The sequence below is a fragment of the Lissotriton helveticus genome, chromosome 3_1 (assembly GCF_964261635.1).
Source record: "Lissotriton helveticus chromosome 3_1, aLisHel1.1, whole genome shotgun sequence".
Lineage (NCBI taxonomy): Eukaryota > Metazoa > Chordata > Amphibia > Caudata > Salamandridae > Lissotriton > Lissotriton helveticus.
This window is the reverse complement of record NC_136061.1, coordinates 657,342,015-657,362,501: the sequence shown is the minus strand read 5'-3', so window position 1 is coordinate 657,362,501 and position 20,487 is coordinate 657,342,015. Positions and strand designations below refer to the sequence as shown.

General features: G+C 48.5%; 1 protein-coding gene across 3 annotated transcripts in view; it reads right to left on the bottom strand.

Moving 5' to 3' along the window:
• Positions 1–20,487, bottom strand: part of LCK (LCK proto-oncogene, Src family tyrosine kinase) — a 564,072-nt gene that overhangs the window by 52,384 nt on the left and 491,201 nt on the right. For all 3 annotated transcript variants that reach the window (XM_078680721.1, XM_078680719.1, XM_078680720.1), the window contains exon 9: positions 18,364–18,543. In XM_078680721.1, coding sequence (XP_078536847.1) covers positions 18,364–18,543 — 180 coding nt within the window. The remainder of the gene's footprint in view (positions 1–18,363; positions 18,544–20,487) is intronic.

Genomic DNA, 20,487 nt, shown 5'->3' with positions numbered 1-20,487 from the left:
CCTGCTAAAGCAGGAGCCACTTACCTGAACACGCATCTGGAGACCAATTGTACGCAGAACAAAAAAAACAGGCTGAAGGGGTGGGCCGGCACGCCTCTTATAGAGGTCAAGGGTGTAATGGGTCGGCCATATTGGGAAGGGATGGGAGGCATGGGAGGCTGACTTTTTTGCTTTGGAGGGTTCTGGTGTGGAGCTGAAGCTCACTTTGTTAGTCATGTGGCGAGGAAATGTCAAGCTACATGTTCTTTGGTGCAGGCATGTAAATCCTCTGCACTACTATAAGGTGAGACAACTCAAAACTGCGACTCGTAGCCGGCAGCAAGGGCGCTAAGTGTTTTACTACAACGAGTCAACCCTAATAAAAATTAACTCGAAGTGGTCCACCGGTATCGGCGCGCCGCTACCTGCAGCCCAGCCCCGCAGCCAGCCGCCCAGATTACCTGCCTAAGTAAGGAGTTAACAGACTAACTCACACACTTGACAGCCAGCACCACAGGCATTGATTTAGGCAGTGGTGTAACAAAAGTTTAAGGGCCCCCCTGCAATGTACAGGGAGGAGCCCGCTCCGGATTTTATACGGAGTGCTCAGACCTGAGTACTGTGCTGAGGGGTCTCCTGCAGCTGGGGGGGGCCCACGAACAGCAGGGGATACGGGGGAGTCTGTTAGGGTAAGAGGCTGAGCCACACACAGAGCTGGGGAGCAGACCGAGCAAGGGCGCGTGTATCATTTCAATATAGGAAGTTCTGGATTCCGGCAGAGTATCTGACTTACTGATACGTCGTTCTTGATACATTGTAGTGAGTTAGTATAGCCAGCTCTCAAGCCTGCAGGGAGCAGCGTGCTCCCTACGCCAGTTTAACAGTTTCACTCAGGATAGCAGCACTAGGGCTTGACAGCTGCTGCAGGCCCTATGCCTATTATGCGTGACTTTGCATTTCAGTGCGGTGAAACGGATCAAGACACTGAAATGCCTTAGCCTAATGCCCGATGCGTGGTACTTGACAGGGCTGGATTGGCAAAGAGTGCCTGAGAGCACTGCGGCTTGACCAATTAAATACTTATGCAGATTTCTCACTCTGCTCATTAATGCCAGCTCCAAACACTTCCACCAGTGCCAACCCCTCACACTGCACACCTGCCACCGCTCCTCCCTGTCCATGAGTGCCAGTTCTTATACCGCACACCTGTTCCAGCTCCTTGCACCTGTCCTCCAAGTACCTACTAATCACACTGCCCATCAGAGATAGTACTGACACTGCACCTCTGTGTCCGTTTTTTACGCATTTTTGCAACAGGGCATGCTACTCAAACTGCCCCCCAGGGCTGTGCTCTCATTCTGTCCACCAATGTCAGGTTTCATTGGTCACCGAACTCAGACCTATTCTAGCCTCTCATCCTGCCCATCAGTGCCAGTCCGAACAGTGTGCACCTGTGCCAGCTCTTTACAATGCTCATCGGGGAAAGGATGTGGCCTGACGGCTAGAGCATCGACTTCGAAGCTGGGGAACCGGGCTTGAGTCTCGGCAACGACGCTTAACATTCTGTGATTCTGGGCAAATCACTTAATCTCCCCTTGCCTAACAAAAATGAATGTTTCCTTCTGTAACGAAACTGGTGCTCATGTAAAGCGCTCTGATACCCGATATCTTAGGGTCTAGTTCGCTCTATATAAAATTCTACAAAAAAATAGGTGCCAGCTTCTTACAATGCCAGCCTGTGCCACTCCTCACACTGCACGCCAGTGCCAGCTCCTCATACTGCCCATCACTGCCAGTTCTCACAGTGGACACTTGTGCAGGTCCTTTCTCTGCACACCAGTGCTAGCTTCTTACGCCACCCTCAGTGGCAATTGCTGACACTTTTCACCAATGCTCGTCCTTACACTGCTCGCCTGTGCCAGCTCCTTATGCCAATGAGTGTCACTCATCATGAATAGAAGGAGCAAAGTTTCACTCCTAAACCAGGTGCACAGCTTTAAACCGGGGTTATCCCACTTTTTTATCCACAATTTTTGACGAAAATTAATCACCGTACTCCAACGTGTTTATTCTGTTTCATTTATTTTCTTCGTTTCATTCACACATGAAAAGCTTATAAATTTGACTGCTTTTCATGATCCAGATATGCTCATCCGAGCCTTTTTCTCGTCACGCCAAAACACATAAAAACATCCTCGGTATGACGCACATATCTTGAAGTGACATATCCTTGTGTGTGATCTGCATCTTGAGGTGAGATGTCCTCGTGGGCTGCTTGCCTCTTGAGGTAAGACATCCTTGTAGGCCTTCTGTGTCTTCAGGAGAGATGGCCCTGTGGGCATGATGTCTGTTGAGGTGAGAAGTCATTTTCACCTCCTTGTGTCTTGTGGTGGGATGACATTATGGGCTCCCTGCATCTTGGGGTGAGATGTCATTGCCTGCTGCCTATGTCGTCAGGTGAGATGCCCTTATCTGCCAGTTGTGTCGTGAGGTATGATGTCCTTGGGGGCAGGCTGTGTCTTGAGGCAGATATGCCTGTCTGCTGCTTGTGTTTTAATTTGAGATGTCCTTCTGTGCCTTGAAGTGAGATGTCTTTTTCTGCCCCCTCTCTTAAGATGTCCTTGTTGTGTTAGTTTGTACAACTGAAATGTGAGCATTAACCAAGGGCCATTCGTGCCTTAAAGTGAGATGTCTACGCTGACTGTCAGCGTCTGTAGCTGCAACGTTGCTGCAGTCCACTCTGGAACATAGGCGCTGGATGTAAGGATGCGGGGGTGTTTGCCAGTAAGATGTTCTTCTGGGGGGGAGAGGGGGTCTGTGTATTTAGATGAGGTTTCCTTATGGGTGCTTCTGTGCTGAGGTGACATGCCATTGTCAGCCGTTCAGGTTTTGAGGTGAGATGTCCTTTTGGGATGCTTGTGTCTTGAGGGGAGATATCCATGTGAGTCGCCTGATTCTTGCGGTGAGATGAACTTGTGGGCCACCTATATCTTAAAGTGAGATGTCCCTGTTGCTGGCTGTGCCTTGAGGTAAGATGCTCTCCTGGCCTGTCTATGTCTCGAGAGCAGTTATCCTTGCGGGGTGCTTCTGTCTCGGGGTGAGATGTCTCTCTGGGATGCTCGTGTCTTGCAGTGAGATGTCCTTGGTTGCCCTCTTGACTGCTGCAGCCTGCCTTTCTCTTTGCCCATGAGCAGCTCCTTTGGAAGGCCCTGGTCCCACGCCAGGGGCATGAACAATGGGGGTCATGACCTTGGCCATGCACTTGGCGCTGAGAGGAGGCGGCGGAAGCCGAGGTCTGCGTGTAACAATGGAGGGCACTTGAGCTGGGAACCATCCCCGGGTGGAGCTTCCTGTCCTGCAAGGCGGGCCTTCGAGGAAAGGCTTGGGACGGCGGCCAATGGAGGCGCGCGGGTCACAGGGGAAGCTTCTGGAGGCCTGGCCACAAGAGAAGCTTTCTCATGGGTGAAGCATCTGGGAGCATGGCCAACAGAGAGGCTGATAAAGAGGGGGCTTCATGGAGGGGCACTGTGTTATGCCAACTTAAAGGAGTCACTGGAGAGAGCCAAATGAAAAGACCACCAGAAAGAGACAACGGAGAAAGGCAGCAGAGAGGGCCTATCGAAAACGGCCACCAGGGAGACTTGATGTAGTTTACCAACAGCCAGGCCCTATTTCACAGAAGCAGGGTTTGGGGTACTGGAGACTTATAGGAAGAAGGTCTCGGATGCATATCCGACTGTTAAGTGACTGGTGCCACTGGTAATTGTGAGTATATGTGAGAGTGTGGGAAGGACGTACAAAGCTGATGAAATATGGACAGGGCGAAAGTAAAAGAAAGTCAGATGTTTGCAGGTGAATGTATGCGTGGGGGTTGGTGAAGTGAAGGAGGTAAGAGCAGAAAGAGGTAGTGAAAGAGGGTGCATACGAGGAGAGATACGTAGGCTGACTTATGCAGATGGATGGTTTCAGAAATATATGGGAGGAAAAGGGTGTGTCTCACAAAGGCTGTCGAGGAAAGTGGTGCAAAAGGGGAGCACAGAAGGGATTGCAAGACACTCTAAAGAACACTACTCCTCCCACAGACCTCAGTAATGTTTAGTCTTATATTTGTAGAATTTAAATATTTCCAATTTATATTTTTCATAACATCATTGTTAATCTTTTAACTGATACTGTTAAACATTAGTGAAGCCAATAGGTCTGGCTTTTTTTAAGCTCCTAGCTGCCATTGTGACATAAGTTGGGTTGGTGGTTCAGTGGACTTATGCATCCCTCCCAGTGATCTCTGAGAGACTGCATGGTCGCAGGAATCGTAGTCGGTCAACTCAGCCTTTTATCCTTCCAAGGCTGATAAATCAAGTACCACTGAGTTGGGTGGCAAGAAACATCAGTCATTTCAGTGCCCAGATACCCAAAACTTGGGTGAACGTGTGCTTTACAAATGCACTTTATGTTATATGCATGGATGCAGTACCAGAAATATTACAGAGGCCCTTAAATACTAGTCAGTAGGTACTCTGTGTGGGTTTTAGTTTACATGTTTCAAGCCACACCCTTAATTACATAGGCCATGCCTCCTAGAAAGGGTTCACAGTCATTCCCTTCTGGGCACGCCCCTTTTACTGCCTCACCTTTTTCATCCCCCTTAAAGCTCTGCTGAGAGAGTCCCTGAGAGCAAAGCTCACAAAGAAGCACATAATATTGTGTTGCTCTCTGCTGCTTTTGTTTAATAACACTTCCTACCTACTTCTCAGAGCATCTGCATCGAGGGTGATTGGCGAGACGGAAATGAGGGGTAATGATGGAAGCAGACATGAGTGGGGTGCCAGTGTGAGGAGACAGAGCCGGGCAGAGACTTGGAAACCAGGGAACACTGTGAATGGTCATACTGAGGCAAAACAAAGAGAGATCATTGCTTAACCCCTTGGCCGCGGCGGTAATTCCGCCGCGGCGGTGGGGGGGCGGGGGGTGCGCCGTGTCGCCATGCTCATGACGGAACCACTCCGTCACGAGCCGCGGTGGCGCTGTGCTTGTGACGAATGGTTCCGTCATGGCCCCGCCCGCTCAATGGAACACCAGCGCAGGCGCGGAATCCGCACTGCGCAGGCGCGGCAGCCGGGCCATGACGGAACCCTTCCGTCACCAGCACAGCCCCACCGTGGCTCGTGACGGAATGGTTCCGTCACGAGCACGCAAGGGGTTAAACAAGGGTCTCATCACTGCTGCCCCCTTATCCCAGTGGTCGTGTCTCACTTTACCTGCCCCCTCTCACCGAACAAGGCCTGAAAGTTATGTTTCCTTAAGTGCATTTGTGTCGATCATTCCTTTCCTACCATTGATACTCACGGGATGCCTTTTACTCTTCTGTATCAGCGTTAAAGTGGTTTGTTTCTATTGTATTTGTTTCTTTTTCCTATTTTATAGAAGGATGTCATGTTGGACAGGGACTGGAAAGATTGGAGTAGACGGGTGTGTTGTTTTCTGCTGGAATATATTGGATAGGCTCTGTCTAGATTTGATTCTATGATCAGTACGGAGCATTATGCGCATAGATGCTGGCAGCTAAGGACACTCGCATTCTTTTCAATCTACTATGGTGTATAGTTCTTTTTCTGTTTCAAGACGCCTATTCCCACTATGTGGCTTTGATGCCATACAAGGAGTATATATAATAAGGATGTACATTGGAGGTGACCAACCCACAGTCAACTGGGTGGCTTGGAGCCATGTTGTGTGCATGAGGGTGGTAGCTATTGAGTCTAATGTGTGCTGTAGGAGAGTGTGCTGTTTAGATTTCAATACAGCAATTTAAGGCCTAACTGAGCTGTGCTGGCTGAGTGTGGTATCTTGTATTCGCAGTGTAATGTTGGGTTAACTGGGGAGGGCTGTTACTATTCCGCAGAACGAGGAGAAGAGAAGGCAGTGAGAAATCTGTAGCTAGACAGAGTATCCACCAGAAAGAGTGTTACCATTCATTCATAAATTCTTTATTTCGGCTGTTCTTGCCATAAAAGAGTACAGAGATAAAACATAGATTAAAAGGAGAGTATGCATAGAATTCATTTGAATGGACACAATAGATGATAAAATTCATACAGCGTGTAATACACGGTTTTACAGCACAATAAACTTATAAATAATTAATCCTTAACATTCATTGTGGGTTAAGTGTCGTCGTTTAAACCACATGGCTAACAAGTACTTAGAAAGTGCAAATACGATGTGTCTAGAAGTATCAGTTTTCAGAATTCTAAAAGCGTGTGTACAGTGTATAAAACCCAAATTTTTGCATAAAGGTACTAGCTAATACTTCCTGGGTTTGCTGTATGCTGGACAGAAGAAGAGCACATTGAGTTCATCCTCTACGTCACAGCTACATCCTGGGCAAGACTTGTTAGTAGAGGCTGACCATTTGCTTGTAAAAGCTTTTAAGGGTAAAGTGCCGTATCTCCATTGTATAAAAAGTTTCCTAGCTAAAATCGGAAAAACAAGATCCAAAAAAACCTCAAAAGAATACGAAACTTTGAATGCTAAAAAAGAATTGGTCAGGGTGCCAGCATGCAAAACATACAAGCCGGAGTTACGTTTTTTATCCATAAAAATCCTAGTAAGGGACTTGCGCGAAACCTCGCGACAGCCCCTTTCTGGATCCTGCCACAGAGCAGGTAATCCCAATCTTAGAAATTCATGTTTTATGAACACAATCCAGAGAATTTTTTCTGCACTATTATAGCTTAGTATTTGCTTGAGCTCTTGCCTATAATTCAGCAGATCTGGCGTTGTCCAGAGCCTACACCAGAACCTGAGGGGTTATAGTGCTAGCTCATCTTCTATGGGTCTCAGCCCCAAATCTAGCCTTAAGGGGAAAAGCGGGGTGCTTTGCGGGAGTGTCAGTAGCTGTCTAATACATTTTGTTTCAGTTTTGGGGATTTCAGGCCTGCAAAAATGCCCCCATAGCTCCCCACCATAGAGAGCCGCGGCCCTCGCTTGAGTCTTATAAATCTCCAGTGCGGAGCTCACTGGCTTAAATGTCGATGTATTGGAAACTTTGAGAATACCCCCCGCCAACTGGGACAATTTCATTTGCGATTTTAATTGTTGGGGTCCCCAGGACAAATTTTCATGCAGTATAACCCCTAGGTAATGGAAAGTTGTAACCCTTTCCAATCTCACAGTACCCAGGGTAGGATTCGGGCGGGTGGATGCCAGAGGATTAAATATCATAAATTTAGTTTTGTCAGCATTTATCTCCAGGCCACGGCATCGTCAAAAATCCCCAAAGCCATCCAATATTCATTGAATCCCCATAGGGGATTTGGAAAGCAGGAGGGTGTCATCAGCGAACATAATCGCCGGCACCCTCCTGCCAGCCAACCTTGGCGCATCATTATTGGGGACGTCATCCAGATGTGAGATTACGCCATTTACGTAGAGGCAAAACACGGTCGGTGCCAAAACACACCCCTGCCTCACCCCCCTGCCAACTGGAAACCTGGGTGACAGCGCCCGATTCCACCCACATCTTACCTGCGCATAGTTCCCCTCATGTAACCTCATCAACACATTCAAGATTTGGGGCGGAACACCCAATTCCTGAAGCACCAGCCACAGTTTCCCCCGGGGCACTAGATCAAAAGCGGACCTGAGGTCCACGAACACCATGTAGAGGCTGCCACCCTCAATCTTTGCCGTTTTCCAATACAATAATATTAGGCGAAAGATCTGGTCCATGGTGGAAGTGTTCCTCCTGAACCCCGCCTGAAACGGGCTAAGGACTTCGTGTTCCTCCATCCATGCCAGTAGGCGATCCAGGACAAGCGGTGCGAAGATTTTTTGGGGAACGTCAATGAGGGTGATGGGCCTGTAGTTGACCGGGAGCAGAGGAGAACCCTTCTTGTAGATAAGGACTATCTCCACTCCCAGCCAAGAAAAAGGGTACCTCCATACCTCTCAAGACTGCATTAAAGACAATGTGCAGATAAGGGCCCCAAATCCTGGGTTGATGCCTAAAGAGGTCTCCCGGGAGTTTGTCAAGGACCGGGGCCTTTCCCACTGCAAGTTTCCCTATCGCATGACACACCTCCTCCAAGGTAAACTCTAGCTCCTCCTGCTGGTCATTTAAAACTGCAGGTACCGACCTACTTTCCATACCTAGTTCAACTGAGTATAAAGCTTTAAAATGATCTTCCCACACAAATGCATCAATATTAGGTTCTATGGCAGATTTTGGTTCTCCAGAACCTGTGGTGACTATTGACCAGAATCTGCGTGCATCCCTCAAGTCTAAAGCAGTGGTTAAATTGGACCACTTTTCCAAATCCCAATCCTTCTTTGCATGTCTTATTACCTCTTTGTAGTACAATCTCAATTCACGGATTGTGATTGTTACTCCCAATCTTGAGAGCCTTAACCAGCTCCGACTTAGCCTTTCTACATGCTGAGTTGTACCAGGAAGAAACTGGTGCCCTTTTCCTCCTCTTGGGGGCCTGGGAATTAAAAACCTCAGCTAGGGTAGAGACCAGGTCCGAGTGTAGGGACCTTAATTTTTCATTATAATCTGTAGACGGAGGGTGGGTGTTTAGGACATCAACCTCCAAAAACAGAGGAAGGATTGTATTGTATAATTTAGCTAATTCATCTGGGGATTCCACTATTTTCCCCCACTTGACGCTGTGCCTATCGTTTGTTAGTATCATCCTGTCACCTTGGTGTACCACGTCTGGAGTTAAAATTTCCATTGGCCCTGGAAAAACCATCTCCAGGCTTAGTGCATTATGGTCACTGTCGACCCTGGAGATTACCTTAAGGTCAATAAACTTAGACCACATCCGTGTTTCAACCATGATGTAGTCAAGGCGAGATTCTTGACCCCTCTTATTAAAGGTACACATCGATGGAGTATCGGACGGTGTATGTCCGTTGCAGGCCCTTATAGAATTGTTTAAAGTTAGGGCCGTGATCTGGATCGCTAAAGGAGACCATGATTTAGGACATGGGGATTGACATGGAGGAATAGCCCATTAGTCATCCTCTCCCATGAGGGCACCTTCACTCATCCCCAAAAGGGGGTCATAATGGCAGGTCAGATCCCCAGCCACCAAAAGATGTGAATCACTAGAAAGAGTACTCAGGAAATGCGATAACTCATCAATGGTGGCGGATTCAGTGGCCAGATTTACCGGACGTGAGTAAACATTCACGATGGCAAGTTTAAAGGAATTTGGCCACTTCAGAACAATACACTGCACATCATCAGAATATGTGACCAAGGTCTCAGCCATGCAGCCCAAATGCAGACCAACCCAGATGGTAAGGCCCCCTGACGGTCGTCCCTTCCCTCCCCACCTAGCAGGTACATGGAATGAGGCAAATCCCACTCTGTGATGTTCGTCCCTGGCCCAGGTCTCTTGGAAGAGACAAATGTCGTTCTTATCCACCAGGGACCCCCACTCTGGGCAATTTAGTTTGTGCGTTAGACCTGCCACAATCCATGACTATATTGTCAGACACTTCAATTTGGTAACATTAGGGGCGATAATATCACTCCCCAGTGGTACTCCTTCACTACCGGCTACATGGGGGGACTCCAGTGTGTGAAGCAACACTGTACTCCCCAATCCATCGTCGCCATTTACCAAGGTAGTCCCCTGGGTATCAAGGTGAAGATCGGGAGGATCACTAGAGAGTTGGCTACTAAATGACTCCACAGCTCCACCAGAATTGGCGTTACTCCTACTGTGAGTGATGCCTGATGTTTGCAGCTTGGTGTGCTGTAGTCAATCGACCATTTCCAAGCTACTGAACCTATTTTGGGGGAATATATGGCTCTGTGCAGTTGGCCGCCCATGCCATCCCCTCTCCACCCTACCCCCACCGCGGTGCGTTACCAGGGACCAATCACCTTCACAATCTAACAAGTTGGATGAAGGGTAAAAATATGACAGTGGGCGGGGTTCGATAGTTGTCCCAGTGCTGTTGCGGCTCCATTTACAAATATACTCCACAGTGCGGGGATCCTTAAAATTTACCAACACACAATCGCCTCTAGTAGTTTTAGGGCTATGGCCCACCCAGGAAACCCTACGAACCATCAATATTTCACTGGTAATGTGTGAAGGTAGTGGTCTGTTATTATTGAGCCAGTGGGACACTTTATTTTTTAGGGACATAAACGATTCCAGACTGGGATTACTTATTTCAGGAACCCCTGTCAGTACTACCAGATATTTCAGGGGGCAGATCAATTCTACAACCCCCCTGAGAAACCACTGCAGATAAATTCCGAACACTCTCTTTTGGTTTTGCTGTAGTTTCTATAGCGCTCATTCTAGAGGTATTAATACGTACGGGCAAGGCTGCATCGGGTTTTGCCATTGGTATATTGGATATATCTAAGATAGATGGCACAACAGAAGGGAGGGGTTTGTGTGTTACAGTCCCATCAAGTACAGTATTCAATTGAACATTACCCAGATGCAAATCATTTGACTTTGTATTGTCCGCAATACCCCGTGTAGCTTGTTCGAGCTGGGAAATCTGGTGCCCAATGCGCCTGAGTCTCTCTTCCAGTGGTTCAAGTGAGGATCTCAATAGAGCACCCAATTTTAGAAACAGGGGATCCTCTACCACCATTGTTCCGCTGATGGTCTTGGCCACGCATACAGGAGCTGGACCTGGGCTCATTAGAGTCAGTGACGGTGGCGCATAACTGTTCGTATCATTCAGAGCGTTAGACCCCTTGTGCTTGGATGTTATATCACTGTTACCCGAACCTTTAGAAAGTTTAGGCTTCCTGCCTCCAACAGCAGTGGCGGCAGCCCGCTTCCTCTTGGATATCGTGCCCTAACGTCTCTCCCGCAGCTGTCGGGTATTGGGTCTTTCAGGAGAACTAACCGGGATGGAAGCAACAGTGGTCTCTGTTGCCTCCGGTGTTTGTGAATGGGCAGCTGGGGAAATATAATCTTGCTCCTGAGAAATGGGTGGGGTATGTAGAGTCACTGGAACAACAGTTGTATTAGCTCGTCTTTCGTGCTCAGGTGTACGGGCATTTGCAAAATGACCCATAGAGGATCGTTTGGCCATGGCTAGATCTTGCGAAACCCGGCGCTCCATTAGAATTATCCCTTGGTCAATAACAGAATTAGCTCTAATTATAAAGTTATCCAGTGTTCCTGTTAAATGACCACTTGCAGTCAAAGTCTTGCCCCTACTTTCATGTACAGCCATACTACTGATACAAATCTTCGCACTCAGGGGTACTTAAAACAAATCCAGGTGACGGGTGTGTATTCTGCAGCAGACGAAAGAGGGATGGCCCGGTCCGGTCTCCTCCGGTCTAGAACGGGCTAAAACGGGCCGCCCTTGGCCCGGCGCGCAGGCGCGCGCGTCCCGCGTAGTGACAGGTGTGGAGAGATATAGAGGGCTTATGGGAGGGCGGGAAGAGGCACCCAGCGTCCGCAGGGAAAGGCTGCTGGTCCTCGCAGTCCCGCCTTCACCAAACACTGCCCCAAAGCTTCACCTCCTCTCTGAACTCGAGCGTCACCCTACCAGCCAATGTCATCATCAGAAATTTCCTTTCTGAAATGTCCGAGTTCGTTTCCCCTTTTCTTTCTCCCTCCTAAGATCCGTTTATGCCCTGTTCCAGGCTGTAGCTCTCTTCTCTTTCCCCTCAGCACCAGTCAGCCATCAACGCGGCTCCGCAGCTCTCAGCAGCCACCACCACCAAGGCGCCGAACACCGTTCGCCCGTGAATCCTTTGCTGGGGTTGCGTCCACAGTCACCCGGCCCTCTGCGGCTCAAAAAGCTCTGCAGCACCGAGGAAGATGCACCGAGGAAGATGGTCGTGGCCATGATGTAATTCAGCCGATGATAAACCACTGCAAGACTCCCTCTGCCTGTGCTGCAGCAAAACGCCGACTTGCTGCTTACTCGCTCGCCAGAGAAACGCCGCTTGCTACTGTTGCCACCATTGCTGGGAGAGGGGCGTGTCCATTGCACAATCACCAAAAGAGTGTTACCAAAGGTAAGTAACTTGTTCTTCTGATGGATACTTTTAACCACAGATTCCTCACTTTGTGATAAGACTATAGTAGTACCATCCCAAATTGTGGGTCTGTGGAATGACCAAATCAAAATGTCCTGTAGGACGGATCGGGTGAAAAACTCCTACTGATGATTCTAACTTTTAAGGCATTAGTGCTTCAGAAACGTGGGCACATATACCCACATAGCAGCCTAACAGATACCAAGGACCAGCACTCCGCATGCCAGTACCATACGAGCAGCCTTGGCTCGAGTGGAATGAGCCCTCTATCCTTCCGGTGCTTGCTTCCTAGCTATAGCTTAGCAGATTTTAATGCAGAGGATCCACCTGGAGGTGATTCTGTTTTGCTCTGCCTTGCCTTCCTTTGCTCTCTAGAAGCCCACAAAGAGCTGACTATTCACCTGAAAGTATCTAGAACAATCAATGTAGAAACTGAAGGCTCTCTTGAGATATAAAACAAATATCACTCTCCCCGAGGTGAGGCAGAGCAAAGAAGGTTGGAGCAGCGATAACACGACTAACATGAAAAGGTGCCACTACTTTTGGCAGGAATGAAGCTCGAGTCCTCAACACCACTTTTTCTAGAAAAAGGGTTGTATAAGGTGGCTGCTGCTCACGTACGCGAGAGCTGACGTTATTATGACCAAAAAGACAGCTTTTAGGGTCAATAGGCATAGTGGACAACTTTGCATTGACTCAATAGGGGTGCACATCTAATAAGTGAGAACCAGACTCAAGTCCCACTGTGGCGTCACAAAGGGCTTTGACAGAACATATATTGTAAACCTTTAAGAAACCTCCTCACAACAGGTGCTTTGAACAAGGAAGGCTGATCCAGCCACAGCAATAAAGCCTAAAGAGCGAACAAGTAACCTTTAACAGTGCCCAGCGCAAGTTCTTGCTGGGTCCTCTAATGGGGGCATAAGGCAGTGGCAGCACCCACCCACCAACTTGTCCAACAACTGGTACACACCAATTTTGTGGAAGGGTGCCTAGCTGCCAAGTTAACATCAACAACTTCAGGTGGGAGATCAAATAGAATCAACTTCCACCATTCAGTTTCCATGAATGGGGATGCAGGTTGGGCCGGCCCGGGTGCAAGCCCCTGCCCTGCTGCTGAGACATAATATATTACGGAAAGCGCAGCTTGAGCAGAGGACAAATATCATACCCGGAGTACCGAACTCATCTTGCCCATTCCAGAGCCATTAAAATAACTAGGGCCCAGTCGTTCCTGATCTGTATCAGAACTCAAGCCAGGAGAGGCAGTGGCGGAAAGGACCACATGATTCCCCAGCTCCTCCCTTGGTTGAATGCGTCTCTGAAAGAGAGCCTTCTTGCGAGCTCCATTATGCAACAGTTTTGAAATTGCATGTACTTGGCGGTGGCAAAAAACTGAGCACGGGTTCTTCCCATTGCTAAAACCTGCCCTTCACCACTTCTGAATGTAACTGCTCTTTCTGATATGCTAAACATTGGCGTCTGAGTTTGTCCACCCTGGCATTTCACAACCAAGTGTTTCGTGACCAGAAACATGCCCTTGATGATTCAGCCACTTGCAGAGGCTTAGAACTTTCTGGTACAGGTCCTAAGACCATACCATGACATGCTTAGTGCAGTACCACATTGTGGTGGTGTTGTCTGCGAGAACCTATACCAACCTCCCTTTGGTGGTTGGTAGGAAGGCATTTGATGCCAAGCGGATGACCTACAACTTTAGAAAATTGATTTGTTGTCTGATTTCAGCCGGAGACCAGAATTCACTGGCTACCTCTCCTTAATGGCCTCCAGAACCCAGCAGTGATACATCTGTCACCACTGTGGGCTGGTTGGGGTAAGGAGAGGGTTATGCCACTGTCCCAAATACAGTTGAGCATCCACCACTGCAGGTCATTTACAGTCTCTGAAACTAGGATAGAATTCCCTGGTGCTGTGCCAACTGGGACTTCTAATCCCACTACAGAGCTCGCATGTGCCATCTGGCATTGTCGACCAGCAGGATGCAGGAAGTCAACAGTCCCAATAGGCTCAGGATCATCCTGACTGAGAGTCAGGATTGAGGCTGAAACATCGGGATCATCGCCTGAATGTCCTGGACTCTCCACTCCGGGCGAAGGGCAAATAATCGCATCATATCCAGGATAGATCTGATGAATGGGAGAGTCTGTGAAGAGTCAGATGTGACATAGACACATAGATAGTGAGCCTTAACGGTGTTAGAAGGTTCACCATTATCTGGAGGTGGTCTACACCTGCCTGAAGCGATCCTGTTTTCAACAGCCAGTCATCAAGGTAGGGGAAGGCTGGACTCCCCAATGTTCGTAGGTGGGCTGCAGCCACTGCCATCACTGATGTGAATACCCACAGGGCATTGGTGAGGCTAAAAGGGAGCACCGCAAACTAAAAATGCTCCTCGCTACTGTGAACTGCAGAGAGAGCTTGTAGAGCCTTCAAGATGGATACCGAAATACACATCCTTGAAGTCCAATGCTACCATCCAGTCTCTAGGATCTAAGGCAGACAAAATCTAGGCAAGTGTGACCATCTCAAATTTGTCCTATCGCCGGAAGGCTTGCGAGGGCGAGATCTAAAATAGGATGTAGCCCCGTGTCCTTCTTCTGCGCAAAGCAGCGGGAATAACACCCACTTCCTGCTTCTGAGGCTTGAACAGCTTCTCTGGCCCTTTGGCCAAAATGATCTGCACTTCCTGCTACAAAACTGACATATATTCCTCCCTCAGCCATACTGATGGGAGTGGAAAGTGAGGCTGGGTAGAACAAAATATGAGGGAATAGCTGGATTGGATAACAAGAAGGCCCATCTGTTGGATGTAATGTCTGACCACCCCGGGACAAAATGACGTCTCCTGCAGAGTGGCTGTGTGCCAGAAAGTACACACTAAAGTAGCTTTGAATTTTTGTTTGTGGGAGGGGCGGAGGACTGAGCTGTGTCATATCTCCTTAGCATTGTCTCTGAGAGTTGTGGCCTCAACCTTGAAAGGGCTGGGAAGTTTGCTGTGCTGGCAGCAGTATCTGACTTTAGTGGTATGCTAAACCCCACATGTAACTCTGCCATGGCCAAAACTGTTGAGGAAACTGTCTGGCGTGTGTGTAGAAACCTAAGGAGTGAGTAATGGCACATCTTTCCTTAAATCATTCTAGGGGAAAATCTGCCTTCTCACCAAAGAGGTGAGGCCCATCATGTGGCATATCATTTAGGGATGCTTGGCCATCCCCTGAGAAGCTGAAGCACCACACTCATGGCTGTTGCCTTACCCAAGCAATCGGATAACACATTTTGCTGCATCCCAGCCGTCCTGAATGGCTTGGGCTACATACTCCAGTAAGTCACCAGTGACCACTGGTAAGATCTGACCATCTTCCATTGTACATGGGTGTAGTAGCCAAGGAGACAGCTGGCATTTACTGAACGTAGGGCAAGGCTGACAGAAACAAAACATTTTCTTGCCAAAGCTTTTTAAACGTTTGGATTTACCGTCATGTGGAGTCATAGGGAAGGTGTTAGTGTTGACTTTACAGGTGGACACCTGAACTGCCAAGTTCTCTGGTGTTGGATGCTGCATGAGAAATTCATGTTTGCCCGGAGCTGACCTGTGGTGATGAGCGACCTGCCTGTTGACCGGAGGACCAGAACATGGTTTTGCCCAAGAGTGTATCTGCAAGAGTCTCATTAAATGGCAGGAGAGGTTCAGGTTGAGCCTGGTCAGGCTGAAGGATCTGTCAGAACGTTGGCTTTAACCTCCATGGTGGGAGTTGCAGGTCAAAGACCTCCATTGTGCTTCTAATCATAACAGCAAAAGATGCACTCTCAGTGGCAGAACCAGGGGAGGGGCAATTGCAGTGTCTGGGAAGGTGTTTAACCCACTAGCATCATATAATTCCTCATACGATTGTCTTCATCATATTATGGCAAAAAGTAGATCTTCATCATAACCGTAAATCTGACTTTGATCCGAGTTTGAACCAAAAAACGTACTGTAGTCTATGTGCATGGTGGCGCGGTAAAGGTAGTGTATCAGAATAAGAAGGATTGCAGGTGGGTTCAGAATGTGGCCACAGTTGAGGCTGAGACAAATTCGGGTCAGAATCAGAGACTACTATCGGGTGTGAATTATCCTCCTGTGCCAGAGGCTTCTGCATCGATGTCGAAGGAAACGGTGCACAGCGTAGAGCTGAGACAAAGTCGGCACCATAATCAGTGCGGAACCCAAAGTAGGTTTGAGAGGCACAGCCATCATTGAGGCAAATCCACCAGCGGAAGTCTGACTTGAGGCCCTTTGGGTGTGCCAGAGGGAGCCAGACGTACACCAAACATGCGCAGCATGGCCTCCCTAAAGGTTTAAACTTATTGCAATGGCACCGACAGACCCAGATTGTTTGGGTGCATCAGGACCAGACTTAGAATCGGCTGCTCAGGAGTTCGGGTGGGAGACCAGGTTGCAGTTTGATAATGTTGTGCCTTTTCTGGAGGTCGATAATGACGGGAAGGGGCTGATCCCTGCTGGGATTTCTTGTGTTTCTCCTTTGACTCATCCAAGGACTTTGACCTCAATGAAGATCTGCTGTGGGAACGATTTCAGGAGCGGGAACAGGACCTTCCTTTCGACTTCAACTGGTCATGGCATATAGGCTTGCTGTGTATTGTGACGAAGATCTTCAGTTCATGATCCCAGATGGGCTTTGGTTTTATCTGGGTCCTGCAGTCGTTGCAATCCCTGGGGTTGTGTCCGACCCCAAGCACCTGGGCATACCTGTGCATATCCGATGGGGATCTTTCACAGACATCTGGGAGCCTACAAGGTTTAAACCCTGTAATTTTGGGAGCGCATATTTCCCTTGCACACGGGTACAATTTTGAGAAGAAGAATCGAAAAATCTCTTCATAGATAAAAGGATTGGAGCTCCAGATCCACATCTGAATACGTGGATAGAAAGGAACCGACATCAGCGCGCATGAGTGAAGCCTACACACAGCTCTGTCAGTCACTCCCAGAGAGAAACATTGTTGATGCAAAGCCAAACAATGCCACGTGTCAGTGCACAGGAGTACTGCTTTTGTGTTCTCCAGATCCAACCTGATGCCTGTGGAATATTCACAAGGTGAGGAATCTGCAGTTAGAGGTTGTATATTTGGGAGTCCACTCATGCCCGGTTTGCAATGCAGACCCTTTCTCAACAATGGACATTAAGTTCTCTAACCTCCATCAGAAAGACCAGGATGGAACCTCACTATCTAGACGACACAATATCTGCCTCATCAACTGCTTCCCTCCCGCTGACCTTTTACAGGGTTGCATGAGTTTATGACTTCAAGCCCATTCGCTGTGCATCAGGCTTTGTAGAGCCCTCTTCAGGCAATGTATTGAGACAACCACTGCATACACAGACTGAACTCAGAACAACAACCAAGGGCAAAAAGAACTTTTTGGCTAGACCCAAGCTCCTACTTCCAGTGGTCCAAGTACATTTGCAACTTAGAGTGCCCTGGGGTCCCATAAGGGCCTTAAACCATTTTTTCCACTCTAGAACATCCTCATGTAGACTTAAATCGAAGCAGTCATACAGTACGACTTTTAGCTGTTCTTAACACTAAACCACCTAGTTTCAGAATGTTTTACATGAACTTTTCAGAACTTAATCTTTTACCCCACAGTGATTATACTTGTTAGCGTCTGCCTCCCCCAGTGAAAGCGTCTAGACTTTTAGCCCAGCCTGGGTTGCCACTGGTGAGTCAAAGTGAGCCCAAGAGGGTATAATGACTCCTCTACCTGGTCTTGTGATTGCTGCAGGAAACCTTTAACCAGTCCTTCGCTCCTCTACTAGCAGACGGCACGTTATTGGGTCTTGCCAGAAATCTGGGCATTAGGGTAGACATGAAAGTTACTTTAGGTCTTGTTTTTGGTTAGTGAGAGGCTTATCCTAGGCCTTAACGTAGGAACGGCTTTCCATTCTTGGGCAGTAATGCAGAGCTGTGCGTAGGTCTGGGCCTCTGTACGTCTGGGCTTATCTGGAGGTTTAGCGTTAATAAACGTGCTGGGTCTTAACCAGGGCTTTATTATAGAAGCCGAATCCTTACCGTAGGTAAGTCCTTGGTAAGGTCTGTGCCTCACCCTCATTCTGGACCTTACAGTAAGCCTGACCCATACCCCAGGCCAGGGCGTTACTGTTGGTCTGAGTCTTACCCAGGGCCTTATTATAAAAGCCTAAGCCTTACCCTAGGTAGGTCCTTGGTTTAGGCCTGGGCCTTTCCCTCATTCTGGACCTTACTGTAAGCCTGACTCATACCCCAGGCCAGGGCGTTACTGTTGGTCTGGGTCTTACCATTCTCCATGAACTCAGTCACAATGTAAATGGGCTCCTCGGTCACGACAGCATACAGCCGTACCAGCCGCGGGTGCTGCAGGTTCTTCATGAGGTTGGCTTCAGCTAGGAAGGCATTGGGAGACATGGTGCCCTGCTTCAAACTCTTGATGGCAACCTTGGAGTGCCCATTATAGAAACCTGAGGAGAAAACAGAGAGTGTTAGACCGCAGAACTGTGGTGGCGACAGTAAAACAGGTCAGGACATAGCAGAGTATATGAGACAATGGGGCACTAGAGAAGGCAGCAGAACAGAGCAAGTAGGTCAAATCCAGTAGGTCTTGCCTTTTGAAACTGTTGGCGTTGCCAATTCTGTTTAAAAAAAACAAGCATTGGCAAAGCCAATATGTCTTGCCTATACAAAAGCTATTGGCTTTGACAAATGTTTTTGCGACGTTGTATACCAGTGTGGCTGCTGTTCAGCATAGCTAAAAGTTAGTGTGGAGTGTCCTAGAGTGGAGTGGGGGGAGTAGACTGTCGTAAACTGGATTTGTTGGGGTAGACTGTCGTAGAGTAGAGTGGGGGAGTAGAGTGTCCTAGAGCTGAGTAGAGGCAAGTAGAGTTCAGAGGTTTATTGGCAGAGAGTGTCGGAGAGTGTAGTGTCATGGAGTGGCGTAGAGTGGAGTGGAGAGGGGTGGAATAGGGTGGAATGGGTTAGAGGATATTGAGGTTTTCAGGGTGGACTGGAGTAGATTGGGGTGAATTAGATTGGGGTAGAATGGGTTGGATTGAGTTGAGTGGGGCGATTGGAGTGGGTGGACTGGATGGGGTGGATTGGAGTGGGGTGAATTGAAATGGGGAAATGTGGATTGGAGTGGGGTGAGGTGGATTTGAGTGGGGTGGATTAGATTGGTTTGGGGTGAGTGAGTGGATTGGAGTGATAGGACTGGGGTAGTGTGAATTGGGGTGGGTGGATTGGATTCGAGTAGGGTGGTTAGGAGTGGGGTGAATTAGAGGAAAGTGGAGTGGGGTGGATTATACTGGACTGGAGTGTGGTGGATTAGACTGGACTTAAAAGGGTGGATTGGATTATAGTGGGTTGGATTGGATTGGAGTGGATTGTACTAGAGTAGGTTGGACTGGACTGGAGTGGGGTGGACTGCAATGGAGTGGGTTGGACTGGAGTGGATTGAAGTGTGGTGTGCTGGATGGATTGGACTGAGTGGGGTGGACTGAACGTGGGTGGGGTGGATTATATTGGAGTAACATGGGGTGGATTGGACCGCAGTGGAGAGGGGTGAATTGGTTGGGGTGGATTAAATTGGAGTGGGTGGATTAAATTGGAGTGGGTGGATTAGATTGGGGTGGGAGGGACTGGAGTGGGGTGGATGGGAGTGGTGTGGATTGGTTTGGGGTGTGGTTTGTTGGATTGGTTTGTGTGGGGTTGGTTGGGGTGGGGTGGATTGCATTGAGGTGGAGTGGATTGGAGTGGAGTCAAATTTTTGAGTGGGCATGACTGGATTGGAATGGAGTGGACTGGAATGGGGAGGAATGGGGTGAGGTGGAATGGAGTGGTGTGAATTGGAGTGGGGTGGATTGGAATGGCGTGGGGTAGGGTGATGTAGAGATGAGTGTATTGTATTGCAGTGGGGTGGATTGCATTGAATGAGGTGGATTGGATTGAGTGGGGTGGGGAGGATTGGAGTGAAGTGAACTGGATTGGGGTGGGGTTGATTGGACTGGGGTGGGTGGATTGGAGTGGGTAGATTGGATTTGGCTGGATTGGGTTGGAATAGATTGCTGTGGGGTGGATTAGATTGCTTTGGATTGAGTGGGTCTGATTGGAGTGGGCACATTGTTCTGGATTGGAGGCGCGCAGGTTGCTTTAGATTGGAGTGGGGCACCTTGTTTTGGATTGGAGTGAGGCATATTGTTCTAGATAGGTGTGGGGCATATTGTTTTGGATTGGAGGTGGCAGATTGGTGTGGGGCAGATTGGAGTGGGGCAGATTGATGTGAGGCATATTATTTTGGATTGGAGTTGGGTGGATTGTGGTGGATTGGATTGGACTGGAGTGGGGTGTATTGGGGAAGGAGTGGCGTAGATTGGATTGGAGTAGATTGAATTGGGGTGGATTGGATTGGA